The sequence below is a fragment of the Pteropus medius genome, unplaced genomic scaffold (genome assembly GCF_902729225.1).
Source record: "Pteropus medius unplaced genomic scaffold, Ma_sr-lr_union100, whole genome shotgun sequence".
NCBI lineage: Eukaryota > Metazoa > Chordata > Mammalia > Chiroptera > Pteropodidae > Pteropus > Pteropus medius.
Genome location: NW_024349801.1, coordinates 18,139,293 through 18,165,370, shown reverse-complemented (window position 1 = coordinate 18,165,370; position 26,078 = coordinate 18,139,293). Strand labels below are relative to the sequence as shown.

Below are 26,078 nucleotides of genomic sequence, written 5' to 3'. Positions count from 1 at the left end.
TAAATTCCTGCCTCCACAGCCACTTCTAGATGTGCTTGCTGCTGCCTCAGAGTTTTTGTTCTGTGCTAGGTTGCATTTCTGCCTTTCCCTCTGTCAGCTTAGGGTTTAGCTTTCTTGGATCTGCTAAGTCAGTTACCACTTGCCCATTTGCTTTTCTGCTTCCAACATTTTGTTGCTGTTGTCTCCTTTCCCATTCTTTGTCCCAGTGATTTTATCCCCATAAAAAATAAATCCCTGTAACTGTCATTTCACTGGAATTTTGAGAGAGAGCAGAGGTCTAAGTCTACATCCAACCATTCAACTTGTCATCTTTAACTGTCCAGTCCCTAGCATATCGCTTAGCATGTAATAAGTACCCAATAAATATTTGTTGGTTTAGTAGAGAATTAAAGTTACTGTGTTTCCCCTGTTTGGTAACCAAAAGGTAAGAACCCTTTAAATTGCAGCCTCATAGTATTTACTGCTTCTCAGCTTTGAGTTCACAAGCCCATCCGAGTTGTACATTAGGTAACATTGTGTAGTGAAAAAAGTTGGAACCTGGGCTCTGCCCACCAACTAACTGTGTGGCCTGGGATAAGCTACTTACGCTCTGGAGCCTTAGTCCTCTTTTCTGTAAAATGGGAACGATAATACCTTCCTTGAGTGCCTTGCTAAATGCCTAGAGCATGGGAAGTTCTCCTCACATTTGTGGTGTGTTAGAGTTCAATACCAAAGCGACAATTCTTAGAAAGTCCGTGTTTTACTTAAGCTTACAATTCGCCTTCACACTTGAATTGCAAATTGGTCCCTAATTAATGCCCTCCAGCGCCAAAGTGTGTGTTTAACCTGACTCGATTAGACAGAGATCGCAAAATCTTTTCAGCCTAAGAGAGGAAACCAACGTTAGTCACCGAGGGTCTACTGTGTGCTAGCGCCCCACTTCGGTCAGGTTGGTGGATCTAGAACTTAAATTGGGAGTTAGTTATTCACAAATATTTACCGTATGTCTGTCCTGCAGACCCGTACTAAGCAACCCCCACTAACTCGACTCCTCACTCCTGCCCAGTTCGGCCCTGGCCTCAGAACCAGGTGTTGCAAGGCGCCCAGCGTGGGGAGCCCACTTGGCCCCGCCTTGTCAGCCAAACAGTCCGAGTCAGGCCCACCCTGGGCCACGCACTGTTCCCACCACCAGGATGGCGCAGCGCATCTTGGTTTTCGCCGGTTAGTTCCCCAGCCTATCTGCAGAGGACCTCCACTTCCTCCATAGGAGAAATTGAGGCAGCGTCCTGGGACAGCAACTCCGTGCCCGCTAGGTTCACTTCGACCCTCCCCCTCAGCCCCGGTTCCTCCCCGCCCCTGTAACCCCCTTTCCCGGATCCCCGCCCTCGCACGCGGGCATCGCCTGGCACGGAGCCGCGGCCCCCACCCCGCGCCCTGGCAGGTGAGGGCGGGGCGCCAGGACATCCCACCCCGCCCCCCGAGGCCCAGCGGCTCCGGCCGCCACCTCCGCCTCGCCCGAGCCGCGGAGCGCCGCCGAGCGGCCGGCAGGCGGGCACTCGCTCCGCCCCCTCCCGGCCCGCCGCGCCGGCTCCCGCCTCCTTCCCTCTCCACCCGCTCCCGCCTCCCTCCCTTTCCGCTGCCGAGGCGGCGGGAGCCGAGCCCGAGCGGACCGAGCCGCGGCCGCAGCCGGCGGCGGGAGCAGAGGAGGCGGCGGCAGGGGCGGCTGCGGGCGGTCATTCAGGCGGCGGCGGCGATGCGGCGGCCCCGCTGAGCCCGCCAGCTCCGGGCGCCGGGGGCCGGCCGCGCGAGGCGGCCCGGGCTGGGCGGCAGCATGCGGAGCGGCGAGGAGCTGGACGGCTTCGAGGGCGAGGCCTCGAGCACCTCCATGATCTCGGGCGCCAGCAGCCCGTACCAGCCCACCACCGAGCCGGTGAGCCAGCGCCGCGGGCTGGCCGGCCTGCGCTGCGACCCCGACTACCTGCGCGGTGCGCTCGGCTGCCTCAAGGTCGCCCAAGTGGTAGGTGCCGGGCGGGGCCCCAGGTGCCGGCGGGCGGCCTAGCCGCGCGCCTGCTCTCCCCGCGCCGCTCGGGGGGCGCAGGCCCGGCCGGCCTCTGCCGCGCACCCGCTTCCCGGGGCCAGACTCTAGCTCTTTGCACCCCTTCGTCCTCTCTGGGTCCCCGGGCCGCCCTCCCCCTTCCCTTGGGGACTCTGCTCTCTCCAGCCCTGCCACCTCGGGTATGCTCCTCCCACCTGAACACCTGCCCCCGGGCCTACCTGTCCACTCCTGCCTTCGTTGTCGCGAGCCTGTTTCATTTTGGGGCTTGGTGGTCCGAGGAGCCGGCTTAGGGATCGTGCTGTCCTGGGTACTACTGGTCATAGCAACTTGTGGTAGGATTTCGGGCCCACACAACCAACACCCTTCCCGATGGCTCTTCTCTGTCAGCTTCCACCACGCGGGACTGTGGCTTGGTATCCTCGCCCATGCCCAGCATAAGGTAGACGCTCAATAAATGTTTGTTGAATGAAAGTATGTAACCTAGATGCCGTGGGGGAGCCTAGATGTGCCCACAAAACTCTCCAGCTTATACTGCCGGGTTTAATTCCTCTTAATTAACGTAGAAGACAGAACCTGCATCCCTGAGTCCTCCGCCCCAGCACCGTGACTGGCATTGCCCAATTGGTACCCAGAGTTAAACCACTCTGGGAGGGCAGCCAGTTTGGGAGGTAACAGAAACAGAGAACTTTCTGTTGGACTTGTCTATAGTAGAGTTCATTTCTCAGAATTCTTATTTTTAGTTTCCAGGGTGTTCAGGGCAGGGGCCTGTCCTGCTCTGCCCCTCTTTTATGGTTTTGTAACAGGCCTCTCTGGGAAGTTGTTGAGCTCTGTTGTGGACAGACATGCTCCAGTTCCGAAAAAACTGTCCAGATATTCCAGGTCACAGGTAGGCCTCCTTTTGAGGCCAGACAGCAAAACTTTATAGAGTTCTCAGCCAGAGATGCCATTTGCATAGAGCTATAAGTATGTTTATGTTTTTTTTCTTCTAAGCTTTGGACTTCTTGTTCTGACTTGAGTACATAGATAAATGTTCCTTGGGAATAATATACTATGGGGACACCCTTTAAATAAGGGTCTCACTGTTTGTAGATTGCAGAATCACGGACTGTTTTATTTATCTCCTCACCGAAAGGCTTCTGCGGATTGCTGGAGGGTATTTTTGAAAGGCTCTAAGGAAAGACCAATGGAGTTGGTTTCCCTCTCTAGAATTTTAAACTGACCTTATCTGGTAAACCAGGATGTTCTCAGAGATATGTTGGTTCTGTAGTTAGGAATTGCTATTAGCAAAGAGAATGGAGTGTGTGGGGTGGGGCACGGTGTATAACCCTCTTTTAAAAGAGGCAGCTAGCCAATGTTCGAGTATAGCACAGATAATCAAAAATGCATAAAAGAGAGTGGGGCAGGAATTTGGACCCAGGTAGAATTTAAAGCACCATGCTTTGTTTACTACTCTGTGGACTTTTGAAAGAAAATAGAACTTGCTACTCAAAGGATCTGGTAAAAGAATTGAAACCCAGTAGTTTGTATAAAATGTTATCCAGCAGTTATCACCTCATTGCTGGAACTTTATCACCTAAGGCCAGAAATAGAAATGAGTGATATGGTAAGGTGTTACTTTGTTGTAGAGCTTTCCTCTTCATCTGGAAGAACTTTAGGGTCCAGCCCCTAAAATCTCACCTAACTCTGCATTTGTCTAATCTCTAAAATTTAAATGGCGAGAGGTTATATGTGGATGAATGAATGTTGGGGATCTGTTTGAAGGGTATGGCAACTTGAAATATTCTTCATGTACTTGGCCTCTCAGCCTTGATAAAAATCAGGGTTTTTCAGGGGAAAACCTCCTCACAAAACTCTTAAGAAATTGGAATCTCAATTTAAACTGGTAAGGAAGTCGTGAAGATATTTCTAAGATGTTACAAAGCTCAGAATTCCGTCAAGAAATATAAGTATATTCTAATTCTGGTTTTAGAGAAAATTTTGACTTTTTTTAATTTTAGTTTTTATAGATTTTTTTTTTTATGCTCTGTGGCCTATTGCAACCTGTAGATCCTTGCTACTCCAAGTGTGGTCGGCAGCATCACAAGCACCAGGGAGCTTGTTAGAAATGCAGCATCAGAGAGGCCTCCCCCTTGACCTTCTGAACCATAATCTGCATTTTCACAAGATTCCCCTGGTGATTCGCATGCACATTAAAAGTTTGAGTCTTTTCTGTATCATTTTAGTATTAAATACTCACACAGGTGCTAGGAATCAGTTCTCTGTCAGAACCATTACTCATCAACCTCAAGGCTGAGGTTTTTCTGTGAAATGAGCCTATATCTCCCTCAAAGGATTAAGAGAATGAGGTGTTATGTAGAAATTAACACCTAGCTTATTAGGCGCTTAGTTAGTGTGTAAGAAACATTAGCTATCATTATTGCTAATTGATATTTCCTGTCTCTAAAGAAACAGTGAAAATGCCAACCCAAAATTATAATTATATATTTGAATTAAAGATAGGTCACTTCCTAGCGATTTAAAAGTTAAATTGCTATTTTAAGTGGAATGTTATTTGATAGTAAAAGTAATCTGAAATGTGAAAATGAATCAGTGCATTTTCATAAATTATATCTTTTAAAAATTCCACTCATACCTATCTCTTAGTTGGGGAGATTGTCTCCTGTGGCTATTATATGAAACAATAAAATTGTACTTTTGTGGAAAAAGAGTTGGTTTAACTATTGATTTAAATTACCTTTCTTATGAGTGTGAATTCTGTGACTGCTGACTGATTTTTAGCTCCCAGACATTATTTAATGAAATAGTTAATATAAGCCTTTTGCTAATTGTCCCCATCTCCCACTATCAACTTTGTTGAAATCAGGGATTTGCTCTTCGGATGGAGTTGGGAGAAAAGGCTGTCACCTTCACTGTGACGTAAGGACCATGTCAGAAGAGGATAGGCCCTGGATTGGACAAGACTCTCCGAAAAATAATAACAGCAGACGTCATTTAGTGTGTGTTTCCTCTACTGTTGTCATCCCCATTTTATGGATGAGGAAATTGAGGCGCAAAGGTTGTGAGTCTTTCAAGGTCACATGGCGAGTGTGTGACGGAGCTTGATTTTGAACCCAGGCTGTTTGGTTTTGGAGTGTGCTTTTTACCGCCTCCTGAACACATCATTTGAGTTGATTAACATAGCAGAGCAGGAGACCTTGAGTCTAAGGACATTTCTGTGGTCTCTGGGCAGCCCGGTGACCTTTTGGGTGGGTGACTTTTACATGCTGACGCAATAGACTCACAAGGGTTTTGATTTGTAGGTGAGCTGTTCCCCGGTGTGCAGCTCCTTTGTGCTCTCCCTGCTCCTCACCCAACAGACCTGGGACTTCCCGCAATGGGGGGATGGGCCTTCTCTAAAGTGCCAAAAGCAGAATCAGCATTTCCAGTTGTGAAAAGGCCCATCAAGGAGCTCTTGCTTCAGATACCTTTCTTGAGCCTCTCCATGCCTGATTGACCTTCTGACATTGGATCACATCTGCGTAGGACTTTTTATAACAAAGTTGGGTAATAAACAGGTTTAAATTCAAATTTTAGCTCTGCTGATCTTGAAATCTCTTAACCCTATTGGGCCCTGGAGCTTGTGGGAGATAATGACTTGATTGAGCATTTTAGGAATTGTAGGAATTTAAGAGGTTTGTGTTTGATAGGTGCTTTCCTAGATAACTCAAAGATAAACGTGCTATTTGCATTTCAGGGTGGGGTTATAATATATCTTTTATTTGATGAAGGCCTGGTCTGTTTTTCGTCCAAAACCAGTGTCCAAAACCAGTCTGCGCAGTCCCTCCAGGGATCCGGCTCTCCCTGGGATTTGCTGAGGTGGGCAGGGGCGTGCAGATTATGGTGGTGAAGTAGTGGCTTCATGGCATTGCTTTCTGAGATCTACTGTAAAGTGGCTTCTTGTAAAACAGCCTCATTTTCCCTTAGGAAGATTGTTGTTATCATTGGAAATTGTCTTCCTGGTCAAGGACTTGGAGTCAAAGTCTAGCGGAACAGCAAAGATAAAACCACTCTTAAGTTTTAATGATGATTAAAGATAGTAAAACTATCATCCAAGACCTCAGAAAAGTGTATAGTACACATCTGTTTTATAAAAGCAGACAAAGACAGTTCAAGAAAAGAACACTACAGACCAGTCGTTCCAAATGAACACAGACACAGACATCCTCAATAAAATACTAGGAAATCAAATCCAGCAATATAAGAATAGTACACCACAACCAACTGTGATTTATCCCAGGAACAAAAGGCTGGTTCACTTTTCCAAAATCAATAGATGAATTCCACTATATGAACAGTTTAAAGAATAACAATGACCAAAAAAAAAATGGTTATAGTAGTGGATGCAGAAAAACATTTGACACAATTCAATATTCATTCATGATAACTGCTGCTAGCAAACTAGTAAGAGAAGGGAATTCCCTCATCCTGTAAAAGGGCATTTACTAAAAATGTATAGCCAACATACATGCATACAGCTGTAGCGGTGAAAAAAAGGATGCTTTCCCCCTAAGATGGCGAACAAGGAAATGATGTCTGCCTCACCACTGATATTCACCATCCAGTGCAAGAAAAATAAATATAGATTGGAAAGAACAACTATCCCTATTTGAATATGACATACATGATTGCCTGTGTAGGCAATTCCATGAGAGTTTATAAAATAGCTCCTAGGACTAATAAGAGGGTAAGGTTGCAGGATACAAGGTCAACACACAGAAATCAATTGTTTCTATATCCTAGCAACAAATCATTGGACACCGAAATTAACCCTTATCAGTTACAGTGGCTCTGAAAAGAATGAAATATTTAGGTATAAATCTAACAAAACATACAGGATCCTCACACTGAAAACTGCAAAACACTGAAGAAAGAAATCAAAGACAACTCAATATAAGTGTACAGACACACTGTGTTCATAGATTGGAAGACTCAATATAGTTAAAATACCAACTTGCCACAAATTGATCTACAGGTTTAACACAATCCCACAATCCAGCAAGATTTTGTTTAGAGACAAACCGATTATAAAATGTTTATGGAAAGTCAAATTAGCTAGGCGAAGGGATGGTGAAGGTTGGTGGGAGAGTGTTCAGAGCAGAGGGAATAATATAGTATGAAGTAACCTTTGTTTAGGGCTCTGTGTGTATATGTGTGTGTTGGAGGTTTGGGGCAGGGATGAGTTCCAAGAATATGGACTTTATGCCTCTTATCACCATGAGACTTTTGGCCAGTGGCCTTTCATTTCAGGCCATAAGCAGGTCGCCTCACTTGGAAATTGGGGCCAATGATAGTACAATCTGCATCAGTGAGCCTTTCATGCAGAGTCTTTAGCAAAGTGTCTCTCACATACCAAGTCACTTAAACCTGCTGGCACTGTAGAATATCTCTGGAACGATACAAATTGAGAAACTGGGAGGCAGAAGGCCAGAGTGGAAGGGAGATCTGTTTTTCACTGTATGACTTTTCATACTTTTTTGAATTGTATACCACATGCAGATATCTCCTATTCAAAAATTACTAAAATGTTAGCTGTTATTAACTCTACTTTAGTGTAGATTAGTTTTAAAACTAATATAGTAACCATAATCTTTAATTAACCTTTTGTTACTTTCCTTTTATTTATTACTTTGTAATTTGGAGGCCCTTGAGGAGGGCCTCCAAACTCAAAGCTTAACATTTTTTTTTCAATATGTTTTTCTATTTAAAAAAATCAAGCATTCTGCATAATAGCAGGTGCTTAATACATTGTTGTTGCTAATGGCAAAATTTCTTCCATTTGAAAGGAATTTACCCTCATTTTATTTATTAGTTAAAACATTGGGGACATAATTAACAGCATAGTTAATAATACTTAATAATCTGTATTGCATGTTTGAGAATTGCTGAGTTGATCTTAAAAGTTCTCATAATAAGAAAAATATTTTGTAACTGTGTGGTGACAGATGTTAACTAGACTTATTGTGGTGATCGTTTCCCCATATATATATACAGATATCAAAACATGTTATACAACTGAAACTAATATAATGTTATATGTCAATTATATCTCAATTTAAAAAACATTGCAATGTTAAAGGAAATTAGGAAAAAAACTTAGTATGACAGACTCAAATGAAAAGAACTTTGGAATTTTTTCTTTTAAAGACTGCATAAGATTCCCTGATCATGGTTTCCAGTGTTTTGTTATTAGGAAGAATGCTTCATTAAATGGCCTGCATTCTTCTTTGAATCATTATTATTATTATTATTTTTACATTTCAAGGAGTGCTTTTACTAGGTCAAAGAGCGACACAGTCTACGGCCATGTTACCCTGAACAGTCCAATCCCATCTGATCTTAGAAGGTAAAGCACGGTCGGGCCTGGTTAGTACTTGGATGGGAGACCACCTAGGAAGACCGGGTGCTGTAGGTGTAAAAAAAAAAAACAGAGGAATTGTGTTAACAAGGTTCTTGTATCTAGAGTCAACCAAGGGTTGCCTCACCAAAAATTAAAAATACTATTGCCACCCTCGCCTCTGCCCCCACCCACCCCACCCCTTCCACTGCTGACCTATGGATGTTGTCCCTTTAAAGAACTGGATCTCTGAAGGCGGGGCGTCTCCTCCCATGCACTCACGGGGCACACCTGAGTCCTGGGGCCTGGTGCACCCAGGGTGTGGTGATCCTGGGGTATGATCTGTGGCTCCGCTTGGGGCGCGCGAACCCAGGACCTTCTGCCTATAAAGTAGATGTGCTAACCACTACACTATGGAGCCTCTCTGTACCATTCCTTTTCTGAACATCTAAACAAACATGGATTTGGTCAAGCATCTCTCCCTACAACATACCCGAAAGGTCTTATTTATCCATAAGTACTTACATAAGGAAAGAGTTCAAAAAGACCGGGCTCCTCCTGGGTCACAGGGCAGATTAGTTCGCTCTTGACAGCCCTGGAGGACCTTTGTTCTTAATTAGAAAGCAGTCATGCCACTTCAGAGGATGCTTAGAGGAGGGGAAAATGAGAGGCTCTGTACCCTGCCAAATTCAAGATGCTTCTCTCTCAGTAGAATGGATGCCTACCTGGGTACTGGAGAGGGTCGTGTTTCTAGCTTAGAAGTAGTTCTGGATTTACCTGAGCTGCAGCCCCATGTGATCTACCCCATCAAGGGCTGAGGTCTTTGTTGCAGCCAAAGCTGATTACTTTTCATGGTGGTTCTGTTAGCTCACAGAGCTGTTGAAATAACCTGGAAATAACAGCGTTCTGGCCTTTACCTCACAGCTACTGCCACTGCCTCTTTATTCTTATTCCTGGAAGTATCTTCAAATCCTTTTGTACAATGATGTCAAATTTCTTTGGAAAATAAAGTCGTTCGTTAGAGAATAGAGCAGGAGTCAAAGGCCTGTGACTTTGATCGCAGCGTCTGAATTTTCCCAGACAGCCCCAATTTCCTGTGTTGTCTCATCACACCACGTGTAAGTACATCTTAAGTTTTAAAAAATTATTTTGCTTTAAATTGTGAAATATTCCAAGCCCTGAAATTAGAGCAATTCACATAGCAAGTATCCATGTTTTGACAGCATGTCCTGAGGTTTTTGTTTGGAAAATAAGATTATTCCTGGGAGACAGGCTGTGTGTGTGCAGAATTAAGAAGTAGGGTGAGGTGAGCTGGGGTTTGAATTCATTAGCAGGGTGGGACTCAGAGGGCCCAGAAGGAGGAAGGATAGACTGGGAGAGGTAGAAAGTAAGAAAGCAAGGCACCTCGGCCAAGGGGATGGCCTCAGCATCTCGCGTGGTGGTGAAGAGCCAATTTAAACTTCCAAAGGCTCAGTTCAAAATGGTCCAGAGCTGGGGGTGGGCCTGCGGCTGGCTGAAGAGGGGACAGATGAGTGGAAGGGTACAGAATTCAGAAAGCGACACCTCCTTTGGGAAAAGATCTTGTTTTGTTAGTATTTGGAAACCACCTTATTTTTTAAGCGGTTTAACTTCTTGATGGGGAGGATTTTTGTGTGAAAAATTCTCACTTTAGAGTGAGTGGGGCTAGCCCTCATTTCAGTGCCTCTCCGTGTGGGGTCTTGCCTCCTCACATAAAATGGTGGGAGTTTGTCACCTGTTTTCAGGGGGGCATCCCCGGAGAGCCCAGAATTTATAAAATGGGGGATTGAGAATCAGACTGAAGTGCTGGGTACTAACTGTATTTCAAAAAGTCTGACATAAACTGCATTAAACAGAAAAATGCCATTTTCTTTTTTGACTGGAGTTTTATGGGACTGATCGTTTCATGTTGATCAGAAGTTTTGATTACTCTTTTGATTAACTTACTCCTGCCTCCGAGTCTTTGCATTTGAGGTTTATTTTTTTACCCCCTGTGCCCCACCCTTTTTCCAAAAATGTCCACTTGGCTCTGTTCTGCTCAAAAGAGACCTTCCATGACCACCCTGTCTAAAGTAGGACACTCCCCAGTCCCCACTCTGTCTCTGTCACCCTGCTTTATTTCCCACCTGACTAGAAGATCAGTCCATGAGAGCAGAGGCGGTGTGTTTTAAGTTCCCTGCTTTATCCTCAGTGTCTAAAACAGTGCCTGGCACATAGTAAGGCATGAATAATCAATTGCATAGGCGTATATGTTTAATAAAAGAAAGAAAATGGATTATTACTTAATGTAGTTTGTAAGGTTAACTTATTAGAAAACATGGGATCCATAGAGGAAATATAACATTGATTTATTTACAAATAAATAAACTTCTGGACTCTGTTCTAGGTGGGAAATATTGTGAAGGACGTATGGAAATAACATGCCAGTGTAATTATTTTTTTCTGTTTTTAACTGTAGAAGTGTATCTACTGCTACTATGAAACAAACTTTTGCTTAGGAGACAGATTTTTGTAAAAGAGAGAGAACCATAAGAGGCTTTGCCAAGTCTTTTGCCTAGGAAAGTGCGAAATGAAAACCGGGGCTTCTCTAATAATTATTGAAGTTGTCTGCTTTCTGCTTAATGTATTGGGAAAGAGGGTGGCTCAGGATCTGCCAGGCCAGTGTTTTGAGAACCCTTAGATATTTAACAAGAGCATAGGCTGAGGGTCCTAGTGGTTGTTTTTACAAAAGTCTCTGATTAAAATAAAAGAACAGCAGCAGTTCCGTGTGGCCTGAGAAATGAGGCTTCAGTCTTCGAGAGGCTGGAGAGCGCCATAGGAAATACTTAATACAGAATTTTGTCTCGGAACATTTCATATGGTTGGTTAAATTTGGGAATTAAATCTGTTCATAAACACTGAAAAGGTTCAGAGTTTAATCAAATGCGGGTGATTCTGGATGGTTTCTTTCTTGCCATTACGTTTGATGACTGGCATAGTGGAAGCCTTTATTCTTGTGGTTTCCCGTTTATTCCAGCACAGCTATGAAAAACAGTTTAAGGCTAAAAGATTTTTGTGCCAATGGGGATAAAAAGCAACCCAGAAACAGTGGCTCTTCCAGCGGTAGTTGCTTCTTTCGCTTGTCTACTTTCTCTCAACCATTTTTAGTCCAAACCCTATACATGTGGATAATTTGAGATTGCGAGTCGGCTGAATAACTTTACAGTTAGATCAAGATCAGTAGCTAAATGCTGGTAAAAATTCTAACGTAGTCTACTCCTTCAAAAAAATTTATACTTGTCTACGGCCATGTCACCCTTAGCTTTTGTCTGTACTTGGAAGCTAAGCAGGGTTAGTACTTGGATGGGAGACCACCTAGGAAGACCAGATGCTGTAGGCGTACAAAAAAAAATTATACTTTGCATATGTTTGAAAGCCTAGACTGGGCCAGGTACTGTTAGACATACATAAATAGGACAAAAGTCCTGCTTACGAGGGGCTCCCACTGTACTTGGGAGTGAGGGTTTAGTTTGGGGCAGATAAAGTACACAAACTGTTCCACTTACCATAGCCAAGAGTTCTAATAGATGCTGGGGACAATAGGCTTGGCAAGGAAGCCCTTGTGGCCTTGTGGGAAGTGGGCACATTCTCATGTTGAATGATGATATGTCCAGTGTCTGGCATTAAGGCGTGCTGTGTCTTGTGAAGAAGGAAGATACTTGGTGCTGGGAGCTGAGGGCAAGCCCCGGAAGTGGGTGGTAAGGAGATAAACCAGGTATGGTTCATCAGGCAAAAGTGTGGAAGGGGGAGACTTGGGGAGGGATGAGGGGGACCCAGGTGGAGAAGATCTGATTTATTAGGCTAATGAATTTGGATTTTCAGAAAGAGATGGGGAACAGTTAGACCTGGGTCTGTTGAGCATTTGAAAAGTGGCTAGCATGAATTGAGATGTGAATAAGTAAGTATAAAATACATGTTAGAGTTCAAAGATGTAATAGGAAAAAATGTAAGATAATTCAATAATTTTTTGTATTGAGTACATGTTGAAATGATAATATTTTGGATATCTTGGGATAAATAAAATATACTACTAAATAATTTTACCTGTTTTTACTTTTTAAAATGTGGCTATTAGAAAACTTAATCTTAAATTTAGTTATTTAAAATTACACATGTGACTGACGTATTTTTATTGGATATTGCTGAGTTAGAGGGTGTGAGGAATGGCTTTGAGAAGGATGAGATGATGACAGCAAGGCCCAGGAAGAGACTGAGGGATTCAGGTGAGAAACGAAAGTCAACTGGCCTTTTGGCAATGAGGGTGGATAGGACATGACAAATGGGAGTTAAGAGGTAGCAGGCGGTTTTATTATATTTCTGGTTTTTATTTTGTATTACATTAAATTTATTTCTCAATCAAAAAATATTGAAGCTGACACTTATTGTGCATTTACTATGTGTCAGATTGCTAAATGTTTTACATGTGTTATCTCATTTAATGCTTACAGCAATCCTGTGAGGCCGATACTTTGCAGATGAGGAAACTGATGCTTTATTGACATCAGTAACTTGTTCTAGGTCCCCACAGCTAATAGGTGAGGAGCTATGCAAACTAGCTTCAGAGACCACACCTGAAACCCCTGTGTGTATCTTTTTTTGCAACCACGAGGCAGGTCATGAGCACCGTTCCAGCATCGCTTGTCTTTCCCATTCTGTTTCCCCTCTTCTGGCACCTCTCCTGGTGGGTCTGCCAGCCTTGAGAGCCCTCCTGTGTCCCAGTTCTTGCACAGTGCATGGGTCAGAGTCAGGGGGAGAGGTGATGGTTTCATTATAAAGGGAGACCATTCAGCCGTTCTCTTCTAGCTCCTTGAATTATCAGTGCAATTTAAGAATTGCTGAGATCAGTCAATGGAAGTCACGAGGAAGCTGGACACAGTGTTTGCTGGTGGAGGGAGGGTAGAGAGGTAAAAATTGAGACTTGATTATCTTCCTCTGTGCTCGAGCCAGCAGACTTCCAAGTATTTGTGGTTGGAAGAATTATTGACCTCTGGAACCTTTTTTTTCCTTTCTTAGAGAAGCTAATACAGAGTATTGGCACTGTTTTGGACTTCAGCTTGTTCGTGGGTATTAAAGGATCATTTAAAAAAGATTAAAAACATATGACTCATACAAATATAAAAGATTTTATTAATTAATGAGGAGCCAGTAAGTTGTTACAACTTGTTCAAAGGGAAATTCAAAGAGCAGACACACATACACACCACAAAATGAATTTCAAATAGATAGCATCAGGTAACTGGGAAAGTTATATTCTAACGAGGCCTGTTTTTTCCATTGACAGTAAGCAATAAGTTTTGCGGTCCATTTCTAAAGCCTTCACAGTTTATCCTGAGGTGGGGAATGTATGGGGACTGTCCAACCCCTGCATGTTAGAACTTCCCAGTTTCGTTCGTCCCTTTCTCCCTGTTTCCTCTGTTCCTCTAGCCTGACAGGTGACCCCTGCCCTGTTGGGTTGCTGCAGGATCATCCTTTATGGCCACCTACACCCCACGCTAGATTTCCTTGTTGTTTTTCTTGTTTTTCCCCCGTCACTTTTCCTCACAAAAACAGATCTTGATCACCTACACGCAGAACCATGCCATTTAGGGGCCTGAGTGAGGCCAGAGTGGCGAGAAGTACAGGTAAGAGGATTACCTGCCTCCGTGGGATTGGGGTGAGGGTGGATGGAGAGTGCCTGCTATGGAACATGGCCAAGAGAGGCACTTGGGGAATGCTAGCTGTTACCTTAATGCCGATGGGTCCTGCCTCATCCAGGCAGGTTTTGGTCCAGTCACTCTCTCATTCATTTTCTTTTCATATAAATCTTCCTCCTCAACCTGGCTGAATGCTTCTTGTTCCCATAGCAACATGTTGCAGCTGCAAGGCCACTCCAGCCCTTTGTTCAGTCAGAAGATACCCCAGGAGTGAGTGGGCTGGGGTGAGGCAAGGTCCTCTATCCCTTTTCCCTACCTTCTTCTTGCTGGCCCTGCCATGCCCATCATACATTTTTTGTTATTGTTCTGATTGATGTCCTATGTCCTGTGATGTCCTATGATGGAGCACTAGCTTTATTATAGAGTACCTGACATTACATATGTCCCTTACTCTCTGGACTCTATTTTTTTTAAAAATATATTTGGATGTACTTACAGTCTCTCGTAACAAATTTATAAACACCTGCAAGTCTGAAACCCAGTTTTCTCCTGTTGAGTGTTTGGTGAATACTTGGCTGCTTGGTAATCACTTCCCAACTCATCCAAGTTCAGTTTGATATATTAGTGTGTTTGGAACAAATTTCAAATCCAGGAAGAAAAGAAAAAACAAGTAATTCATATTGAGGGTGTGTCTTAGTCTGTCATAACCAAATACTGTAAATCGGGTAGTTTAACCAACAGAAATTTATTTCTCACAGTTCTAGAAGCTGGTCCAAGATCAAGGTACCTGCAAGGTAGCTTTCGTTCTGAAGTTTCTCTTGGCTCGTAAGTGACTACCATCTTGCCACGTCCTCACATGACTTCTTTGTGGGTACAAGGAGAGAGAGGGAAAGATCTCTCTTCCTCATTTTACAAGGACTCTAATCCCATCACGAGTGCCCCATCCACATTACTTCATCCAACTCTAATTACCTCCCCAAAGCCCCCATCTCCAAATATCATTATATTGGAAGTTAGGGCTTCAGCATGTGAATTTGGGCCCGGGTGGGGAGAAATAATTCAGTCCATAGCAAGGTAGTAGGAGCATAGTATAAATCAATAATGGAGGTTCAAGATGGCTCAAAACATCTTGAAACTCAGAAACTCAGTTTTATACGAGAAGGAATCTTGAAGCCATCCACATGTGCCCCCTGCTTTGTTTTACAGCTGAGGAATCTAACCCCTAATGAGGTTGTAACTTACCTGTGGTGACTCAGTTTGTTGGTGGCTCTGGAACTAGAGTCTCAGGCTGGTCTTTCCCCTGTGAAAGCTGCTGCTGGAGGGGTGATAGTTTGATTTCTTCCTATGAAGCCAGATGTGAGACAGCTCTTTGAATTTCGATAATCTTTCTTTATGTGATTTTGTGGAGAAATGAATGGTAAATATCCTCAGACGTGTTTTGGGATAATAGTTTTAGATAAAAGACTACATATGGCAAATCAAGTCTTTGCCTGTGATCGTCTGTTTAAAGGGCAGGTTTTAAACCAACCGAGGCAAATTGCCCAAGAGAATGCCCTGGGACAAGCAGCTGACTTGGGAGCCCCAAAGTTTGGATTGTAACAAAACCCTGTTATTAGCGGGTGTAAAATTGCCTTTTAGTTCCTTAATTTCTCTGCTAATATATTGAGGTCAGGGTAATTTGCCAGCAAATTGGTTTTGGAGCCGAAACTGAGGAAACAGACCCCTTACTTTGTCACAGGTGAATACATCCACATGGCTCTTTGCATGGTCCTGAAATGTGTGATGCTGATGGAGGTGTTGATGAGGACGTTGCTGGCATGGTACTCAAGGTGGTTTTGGTGAGGTAGTTGCGGAGAGGCTGCATATGCCTCACCTTCACTATGTGCTTTAGAAGAGCTTCAGTTGTTGGTCTGGAACTTTGGGGTCCCACAGGCTACCAGTAGAGTTAGATGAATGAAATCCATAAAGATGACAAATTGCCAGGTAGAGGGAAGCCTGGGGGAGCCCAGCAGGGCCAGTAGTGTGTGGAGTCTCCTCTGTGTCTAGCTCCATAGAATTCTATAGGAGACCGGCATCTACCATTGTGTCTCAGACTGGATCAGTATAAATGAAAACAAAGTTTAAAAAAATTTTAAAAATATTCTACCTATTGTCAACAGGAAACCTCTTCTTTCTTTCTTTTCTTTCTTTTTTTTTTTTTTTTTTTTTTAAGGAAATCTCTTAATACTTAACACACAGAGGATGAAGACCTACTGAATACAGGATTTAGCCAGATTAGTTCAGCAATACTATTATCATAGAGGAACAAAGAAAGTCCCAGCCATCCTGCTCTAAATCTCTCTTATCCAAGTTTACTATGTACAGTTGGGCAGGTTGTGCACTGCACAGTGAGTCTAGCTGAGAGGGAGAGGCAGGCTGAGAACCAGCCTGCATGTTCTACTTGCAAAGGCACTTGCCCTGGGCACGGTCCATTGGGAGGTAGGGTTGCTTATTCCCAGTTCATCAGCCCAGAGGGGATGCCATTTTTAGTGTGCTATCTCCTTGCCAATCCAAGCTCCCACCCAGACTGGGATCTGTTGTAACTGACACAGAGGTGCTGTGTGGAGCAGCTTCTGTCTCATTTAATTGGGAAACTTATTCTAGAGACATGGCTTAGCTGTGATATTAAGCTAGATAGGAGAGTAAATAAGACTAAATAAAGCAAAGATATAAACTTTAATTTTAATTTTCTAAGTATAGTATTTTAAACAGATTTATTTTGAATTAATAAGCATATGCAGGGCCTTCCAGCATTCTGTGTGGTCTTCTGTGAGGTAGATGATGATCTATTCAGTACTACATAACTGAAGGAATGAATACAGATAAAAAGGTAACTTGGTGACATTTCAACAAGAGCTCCTATATTGTTGAAATGAAAACCTTTCAGTCCTGCTCAAAACCTGAATTATCATTAGAACGGTTGTCAAATAATTGATGTCTGATGGGAAGTAGAGGTTGATGCAGATAACCCAATACAGCTTCCACTCTAGGAGGTCCTATCTGGGTACGTGCACTGCGGGAGTTTTGTGACTGGGCGAGCTGCTTCCAAGGCCACGCTCATCCCTGCAGTGTTGGTCAGCTCTGAGTTGCAAGGAAGATACATGAGTTCCTTTTGGCTTTACTCGGGACCAGGAAAACCAAGCCTTGGAGGGAACCCTGGGAGGGCCAAGCAGCTGGGCTTCACGAATCTTGGGGTTTTACTTGAGTTAGTGCTTCACTCAGGGGGGTTCAGCATTTCTTTCTATCTGTCCAGTCAAGGATAGCCTGTGGTTCCTGGGCCACAAAGGGCCCATGTCCTCCCTTCACAGTCTGGACCGTGACCTAGTCACATATGAGAGAGGACCAGGCTGCCCAGCTCCATGCTGGCCCCACTGTAGCCTGAGGCCAGCCAAGTGCTTCATCCTTTGCCATCTGGGCCTGCTTATGTAGGGGCATCTGTCCATCAGGCTTATCTGGCCGGGTCTTATGAGCACTGACTGCCTTAGTCTGAGAACTTGGGGGCAAAAACTGGCTGGCACTGTGGAGGGCAGCATATGGCACTACTTCTGTCTCAAGTAGCCAAGGACTGGCTGCCATCCACCTGAAAGAGTCCCAGGAGGAGGTCTGATCAAGGACCTGAGTGGAAGGTGAAAACCATGGCCAAGGAAGGTAGTTTTCTTAATAAAATGTGATGCTTGGTTGCTTCCAAGAAAAGGAGACCGGCTGAGGAAAATAACATTTTAAAGTAAGTAGACTGTGTAGGAGTATGTGAAAAGTATTGCTGCCTGACTTGTTTGCAGTGGGAAACACAATCTCTTGCTGTAAGGAATGCCATATTAAGAGGCCCTAAGGAACAAGCCACATTTCACTGTTAAGTAGCTGCACAGAACATTCAGACTCTGCTGTATGTACCCTTAGATATTTTCTGTAAGTGTGATAGCATAATCCAAAAGCACCTCTTGAAGGTCAGAGGAATCATAAAAGAATGCTTAGGCAAAGTTGCAAGCATTATATTTTCTGATAGAGATACATTTATACATATTACAAATCTATTCTGATAGATTATCTATTTAAAATATTCATTCCAGGTCTGTCTGCTCTGAAGATAACTTGCTGACTGCGATTGAATTCCAGAGAGCATGTCCGACTGGCCTGTTACCAATGCCTCTATTGGGATGAAGTTTTCCCAGCCAGGGCAAATTAGAGGTGCCTGGCCAGCCTGTGGGTGGGCTGCCCTTGGGTCAGGTGCCCACCTCCCTTGTGCACTCAGGGTCCTGAGCATGACACCCCTGTGCAGGAAACACCCTGGGGTCACTTCTTTTAGGGGCAAGGAAGGCAGGGGAGGGGAAGAGAGAGGGATAGAATAGTTAGTTAGCTGTCGGAAGCATCGACGAGCACACTGGTCTTTTCTTATGAAATAACTTTACACTTTCCATCACAAGCCTTTACTTCAGCTCTACCCTTCCCTTCACACCTCTTCTGAATTTCCGCGTCTCTCCCTAGGTCCATTCCCCTGCCTTGTTCCATGTTAGGATCAATTCTGCCTCTTCATCACTCACAGGACTCCTTCCATCTGAATACCTTTGCACTTGCCTGATTCTCCTTCCCCACTTTATTCAGAGTTGCCAGAGAAGTTAACACTTCTCTTGAGAAGCCTTGTTTCTGTTCTTCGTGCTCCAGCCATACATCTGGTAAAGTGCCTTGGAACTCTGGTACTATATGAGGCTTACAAAACTCCTTTATGTCAAGGAGCACAGTTTAAGGTGTACATAAATTGATCTGTAATAGAAATATCACATTTTTAACTAGAATGCTCTTTTTCAAAATGGAGAAACACTTATTTTCTGATTATAAGAGTATTTATGTCTGTTGTTTAAACAAAATACCACTATAGGAAAATGAAGAAAAAAGTAAAAATCACCAGTATTCTCATATCTAGAGAGTACTTCTGTTAACAGGTATACTTTGTTTTAGATTTTTTTCCTGAAAGCGCATACTTGTAAAAATGGTGTATTATACATGCTGTTCTAGAAATTGTTTTTGGCTATAGCACAAAGTTTTTTTTTTTTTTGTTATAAATTTAGATTTACATTATTGCTTTTAAAAACTTTTTATGGAAATACAGTGTACACACAAAAAAAGTGCACAAATCGTGAGTATACAGCTAATGTCTGAACGTCATACCTCATTATGTTCAGATGCTCTCTACTTGGCCCCTGTCTTGCTTTTGTTTTGGTTGCCATTTTGGAAATTGATCCGTTTCTTTCTTTAGATTATTTTTGTTTTGTTTTGTGACTGAATGGCAAAATGAAGGGTTTTATTCTATATTTTGAATCTGGAAAAACAGCATTTAAAAGCTAATTTAGAAAGTCATATTATGGTTTTGAATTAAACCAATAAGGGAAAAATCTAATAAGGGGAATACACACCATTCTCTTTCTGAGAGCGTGAGAAAACCTCTGGAAGTTTGAGCTATAGAGGTTTGGGCACATGCCAGGGATGTTGGTGGTCTCCAAATGTTCTATTTTTTAGATTAAAATATAGTAAAATTGACTTTTTTGGTGTACAGTTCTATGAGTTTTAACACCTATATACGTTCATGTAGCCACTACAGTTAGGATACCAAACAGTCTCAACCCATTAAACATCCTCATTCTCCTCCTTTGTAGTCACACCCAACCCTTGACGACTACTCACTTATTCCCCATTACTATAGTTTTGTCTTTTCCCGAATGTCATATGAATGGAATCATAGAGTATATAACCTTGTGAGACTGTCTTTTACTCAGTGTCATGCATTTGAGATTCATTCTTGTTGTTTTATCAATAGTTCATTCCTTTTTATTGCTGACTAGTTTTCCATTGTAAGTATGTATCACAGTTTCTTGATTCATTTACCCGTTGAAGGACATTGGGGTTGTTTACAATTTTTGGTGATTATGAATGATTATGCCATAAACATTCATATACAGTTTTTGTGTGAACATAGGTATTTATTTCACTAGGGTTAATATCTAGGAATGTAATTGCCAGATCATATGGCAAGTATTTGTTTAACTATATAAGAAACTGCGGGACAGTTTTTCAGAATGGCTCTACCGTTTTGCCTTCTCACAGCAGTATGCAAGCGTGTTATTTGCTCTGCATCCTGGCCAGCACTTGGCATTGTATTGTTTTCTTTTCCTTTTCCTTTTTTTTTTTTCCCCTTAGTGAATGTAATAGGTGTGTAGTGACATCCAATAATGGTTTTTATTTGCATTTTCCTAAATGCCTAGTGATATCTGGCATCTTGTGCTTATTTGCCAGCTATATATTCTCTTTGGTGAAGAATCTGTTCGAGTCTTTTGCCCATTTTTTATTGGACGGTTTACTTTCTTACTACTGAATTTTGGGAATCCTTTATATACTTTGGATATAAGACCTTGGTCCAATATATGACTTGCAAACATTTTTAACTGAATCTGTCTTGTCTTTTCATTCTCTTCACCATGTCTTTTGCAGAACAGGTTTTTGTTTTTCTATGAAATTCCATTTACCAAGTTTTTTCTAATGTATTATGCTTTTAGTGTCATATGGAAGAACTAATCTCAGATCATGAAGATTTTTTTCTCATGATTTCTTCTAAGAATTGTAGTTTCATGTCTTACTTTAGATCTGTAATCCCTTTTGAGTTAATCTTTATATAAGGTGAAAACTTTAGGTTGAGGTTCATATATTTGCCCATTGATTCTAGCTATTCCAATACTATTTGTTGAAAAGACTATCCTTTCTCCATTGAATTGCCTTTCTACCTTTGTCAAAACCAATTGGTCATATTAATGTATATCTGCTTTCCCTTTAAGATGGGGAACAAGGCAATGACATCTATACTCTAATAATGAACTGTCAGAGAAATTGAGAAAACAATCCATTTACAGTTGCATCAAAAACAATAAAATACCTAGGAATCAAACTAACCAAGGAGGTAAGAGACCTGTTCTTGAGAAATTATGTTATTGAAAAAAGAAATTGAAGAAGATACAAATAAATGGAAGCATATGCTGTGCCGATCGGTAGGAAGAATTAACATCGTTAAAATGTCCGTACGACCCAAAGCAAACTATAGATTCAGTGCAATCTCTATCAAAATACCAATGGCATTTTTCAGAGGACTAGAACAAATAATCCGGAAACTTATGTGGAACTATAAATGATCCCGAATAGCCACGGCAATCTTGAGAAGGTATCACAATACCTGATATCAAACTATACTACAATGCTATAGTAATCAGAACAGCATGGTACTGGAATAAAAACAGACACATAGATCAATGGAACAGACTAGAGAGCCCAGAAATAAATCCACGCCTATATGGTCATTTAATCTATGACAAAGGAGGCAAGAATATGCAATGGGGTAAAGATAGTCTCTTCAGCAAATGGTGTTGAGAAAACTGGGCAGATACATGCAAAAATAAAAGAAAAAGAAAAAGAAACTGGACCACCTTTTTCCACTTTATACAAGAATAAATTCAAAATGGATTAAAGACTTATATGTAAGACCCGAAACCATAAACTTTTAGGAGAAAACACGGGCAGTAAGCTCTCTATATTGCTATTAGTAATTTTTTTATGATATATCTCCTCAAGGGAAACAAAAGAAAAAATAAATGGGACTACATCAAACTAAAAAGTTTTTGCACAGCAAAGGAAACCATAAACAAAACGAAAAGACAACCCACTGAATGGGAGAAGATATCTGCCTATAATACATCCTACAAGGGGTTAATATCCAAAATTTATTTTTAAAAAAACCTCATACAAATCAATAACAACAGCAACAACAACAAAAAAATTCCAATTAAAAAATGGGCAGAAGACCTGAATAGGTATTTCTCTAAAGAGGACATACAGATGGCCAATGGACATATGAAAAGATGTGCAAGGTCACTAACCATCAGAGTAATGTAAATTAAAACCACAATGAGATATCACCTCACACCTGCCAGATTGGCTATCATCAATAAATCAAAAAACAACAAATGTTGGCGAGGATGTGGAGAAAAGGGAACCCTTGTACACTATTGGTGGTAAGATTGCAAATTTGTGTAGTCACTATGGAAAACAGTTTTGTGGTTCCTCAAAAAAATTAAAAATAGAACTCTCTTTTGACCCAACAATTGCACTTCTGGATATTTATCCAAAGAAAACCAAAACACTAATTCGTAAAGATCTATGCACCCTTATATTCACAGCAGCTTGGCTCTTCACAACAGCCAAGATATGGAAGCAACCTAAGTGCCCATTAATAGACAATTGGATAAAGAAGTAATGGTACATTTATATAATGGACTATTACTCAACTATTAAAAAAAAGAAATCTTACCATGTGCAATGATGTGGATGGACCTAGAAGGTATTATGCTGAGTGAAATAAGTCAGAGAAAGATAAATACCATATGATTTCACTTATATATGGAATCTGAAGAACAAAAGAAATGAAAACACAATGAAAACGGACTCACAGATACAGAGAACACACTGGTGACTACCAGCGGGGATGGGTCTTGAGGTGGGGGGGCAGGTTGGAGGGCTGGGTGAAAAAGGTGAAGGGATGAAAAAATACAAATTAGTAGTTACAAAATAGTCACAGTGATTTTAGAGTATAGCTTAGGGTACATAGGCAGTATTATTGTAATGGTTGTGTAATAGTACCAGATGGATGCTAGAGTAATTGGGGGGATCACTTCATGGATTGTATAAATGTCTTAACTTTTTTAAATTCAAGAAATCAAGAAATGAAAAAAAAGATGGGGAACAAGGCAACGACGTCTCTTCTCACCACTGATATTCACTGTCCTACTGGGAGCGCTAACCAGTGCAAGAAAAATAAATAGAAAGCATACAAATTGGAAAGAAAGAACAACTGTTCCGAGTTGCAGGTGGCATGATTATCTGTGTAGACAATACCATGGGATATTTTTGGGGGGAGGATAGTAACCATCTTAATAGGTGTGAAGTGATATCTTCTTGTGGATTTGATTTGCATTTCTTTAGTGATTAGTAATGTCAAGTATCTTTTCATGTTCTTGTTGAACATTTGTATATATTTGGGGAAATATGTCTATTCAAGTCTGTTGCCCATAATTTAATTTTTTTATTGTTGTTGTTGACTTGTGGGAGTTCTTTATATATTCTGGATATTAACCCTTTATCAAATATATGATTTGGGAATATCTTCTTCCATTCTGTAGATTGTCTTTTTATTCCCTTGTGTCCTTTGATATACAGAAGTTTTAAATTTTTGTGTAGTTCATATTATCAGTTTTCACTTTTGTTTCCTGTGCTTTTGATATCGTGTTCTATGTTTTGTTCCTCTGTTTTCCTTTTCCTCTCTTCTTTTAGATTATTTGAATATTCGCTAGTCTTCCATTGTGATTGATCCACTGAGTTTTGACTATATCTCTTTACATAGGTTTTTTAGGTGTTTGCTCTAGGAATTACTTGATACATAATTAACATAACATTAATACTTTACACTCTAATTATAATTACTATTTTACTGCTATTATAATTACTATTACTCTAATTATAATTACTATTTTACTAAGTAAAATATAGAAACATTACCACCACATAATTCCATTTACCTCTTCCTCTGTTTTAGTTATTATATGCATTGAAACCTCATTAGATTGTGTTATAAATTTTGCTTTCAACCATCATGCATATTTTAAAGAACTTAAGAGGAAAAGAATTGTCTATTATATTTACCCAGATTTTTTACCATTTCCATTGCTCTTCTTTCATTTCTAATGTTCCAGTTTTCCCTTTGGTATTATTTCCATTCCGTCTGAAGATTTGAAATTTTATCATTCATTTAGATCAGGTCTATTGGCTATGAATTCTCTTTAATTTTCTTTTATCTGAGAATATCTTTATTTCACATTTATTCCCTAAGGTTAGTTTTGCTGGATATAGAATTTCGGGCTGTCAGTTTGTTTCTCAGTGCATTAATACTGCCATTCCACTTTCTGGCCTCCGTGGTTTCTGATGTTAAATCTGCATCATTCGAATCATTGTTTTACTATGTATAATACATCATTTCTCTCTGGCTGGTTTTAGGACTTTGTTAGTTTTCAGCAGTTTGATTATGATGAATCTGGGCTTAGATTTCTTTGAGTTTCTTCTGTCTGGGATTTGCTGAGCTTCTTGAATCTTTAAATTTATATCTTTTACCAAATATGGGAAGTTGTCTGTTATTATTTCTTCAAATACTTTTCGTTGCATGCTCGTCTCTATTTTTGGGATTCCAATCACATGAATAGTAGACTTTTTTGGTATTATCCCATAAGTCCCAGAGTCTAAGCTGGAGAATTTTGGAGGACTAGGAAAATAGGAAACTGACTACTGGTTCAGTGGTACTTTTGAATTCTGGTCTTCTTCCCCTATCTGCCTACTACTGTTTATTTTTCAGAGTCCTGAAATAGTTGCTCTATGCATTGTTTCCAGCTTTATAGAAGCATTTAGTGGGACAAATGGGGTAGAATGTACTTATTAACTGGAACTGGGATTCCAAAATTATGATATTTGGAAGCTTTCTGATTTGTTTTTATTGACTGTAGCAAATAAGCTGTTGGCTTGAAGGCCGTTGGAGCCCTGGTCCATTGTCCATGTCCGTGAGTGTCTGTTTGTTTGTCCAGTTCATTCGTTGCTTTTAGGTTTATATCCCACATATAAGTGTTATCATGTGGTTTTCAACTTTTCTGTCTGGCTTATTTCACTTAGCATGATTATCTTAAGGTCCATCCATGTTGTTGCAATGGCAATATTTCATCTCTTCTTATGGCTGAGTAATATTCCATTGTATATATGTACCACATCTTCTTTATCCAATCATCTATTGTAGGATACTTTGGTTGCTTCCATGTCCTGGCCACTGCTATGAACATCGGTGTGCAAATATCTTTTCGGATATATGTTTTCAAGTCTTTGGGGTAAATACCCACTAGAGGGATTGCTGGATCATATGGTAGATCAATTCTTAGTTTTTTGAGGAACCTCCATACTATTTTCCATAGTGGCTGTACCAGTTTGCAGTCCTGCCAGCAGTGTATGAGGGTTCCTTTTTCTCCGCATCCTCTCCAACATTTGTTATTATTACTTGTCCTGTTGATGGTAGCTATTCTTACGGGTGTGGGGTAGTATCTCACTGTGGTTTTGATTTGCATTTCCTTAATAGCTAGTGATGTTGAGCATCCTTTCATACGTTTGTTGGCCATTTGTACGTCTTCTTGGGAGAAGTGTCTGTTCAGGTCCTCTGCCCATTTTTAAATTGGATTGTTTTTTGTTGTATTGCGTTGTATGAGTTCTTCGTATATTTTGGATATTAGGCCCTTATCAGAAGCATTCCTTGCAAAGATATTTTCCCATTTGGTTGGTTGTTTCTACCTCATTGATGGTTTCTTTTCCTGTGCAGATTTTAATATATTTTAAACTAGTGAACAGACTTCTGCCTGCAGATATGAAAGTGGAGCATCCTAGACGAGAAAAGGTTTGTGACCATTCAGCTCAACCCCTGCCACCAAAATTTAAGTCTTTTACTTCATCCTTTTGTTTGTTTGTTTCTTTTTTACTTCATTCTTTACTGACAAACATTTAGCTTCAGCGTGACCGATGTCACCTAAAATCACCAGGTCTGTTTTCACTTGACTATTTTTAGCAAGTCTGCTCCCCTCTATTCTGTATTCCTCCAACTAAATCTTTGAACCTTAAATGTATGCCAGTTAGAGTCAACTTTATGGCATCAGCCTGGCTTTCCATCCTGTTGGGATAATTTTGAAGCTTATCCTCTTACATATTAATAATTCCAAATCTTCTACCCACAAATATGGCAAGTTATAAGCCAGCTTTGTATATTTTCTTCTAAATAATTGCTAGAAACTTAAGTAGGCAGGAGGCATCTCAAAGGTCCTTCACTTGA

General features: G+C 41.3%; 1 protein-coding gene and 1 pseudogene across 2 annotated transcripts in view; both read left to right on the top strand.

Annotated features, from left to right (window-relative positions):
- Positions 1–1,647: 1,647 nt before the first annotated feature.
- Positions 1,648–26,078, top strand: part of CMTM4 (CKLF like MARVEL transmembrane domain containing 4) — a 57,671-nt gene continuing 33,240 nt past the window's right edge. Inside the window, exon 1 of one of the 2 annotated variants that reach the window (XM_039888880.1) lies at positions 1,648–1,996. In XM_039888880.1, the coding sequence (XP_039744814.1) occupies positions 1,811–1,996 (186 nt within the window). In that variant the 5' untranslated portion in view covers positions 1,648–1,810. Of the gene's footprint in view, positions 1,997–2,039; positions 2,475–26,078 lie in introns of those variants that run through there. The other variant, XM_039888879.1, reaches the window with a different exon arrangement.
- Positions 8,368–8,486, top strand: LOC120581046 (uncharacterized; annotated as a pseudogene).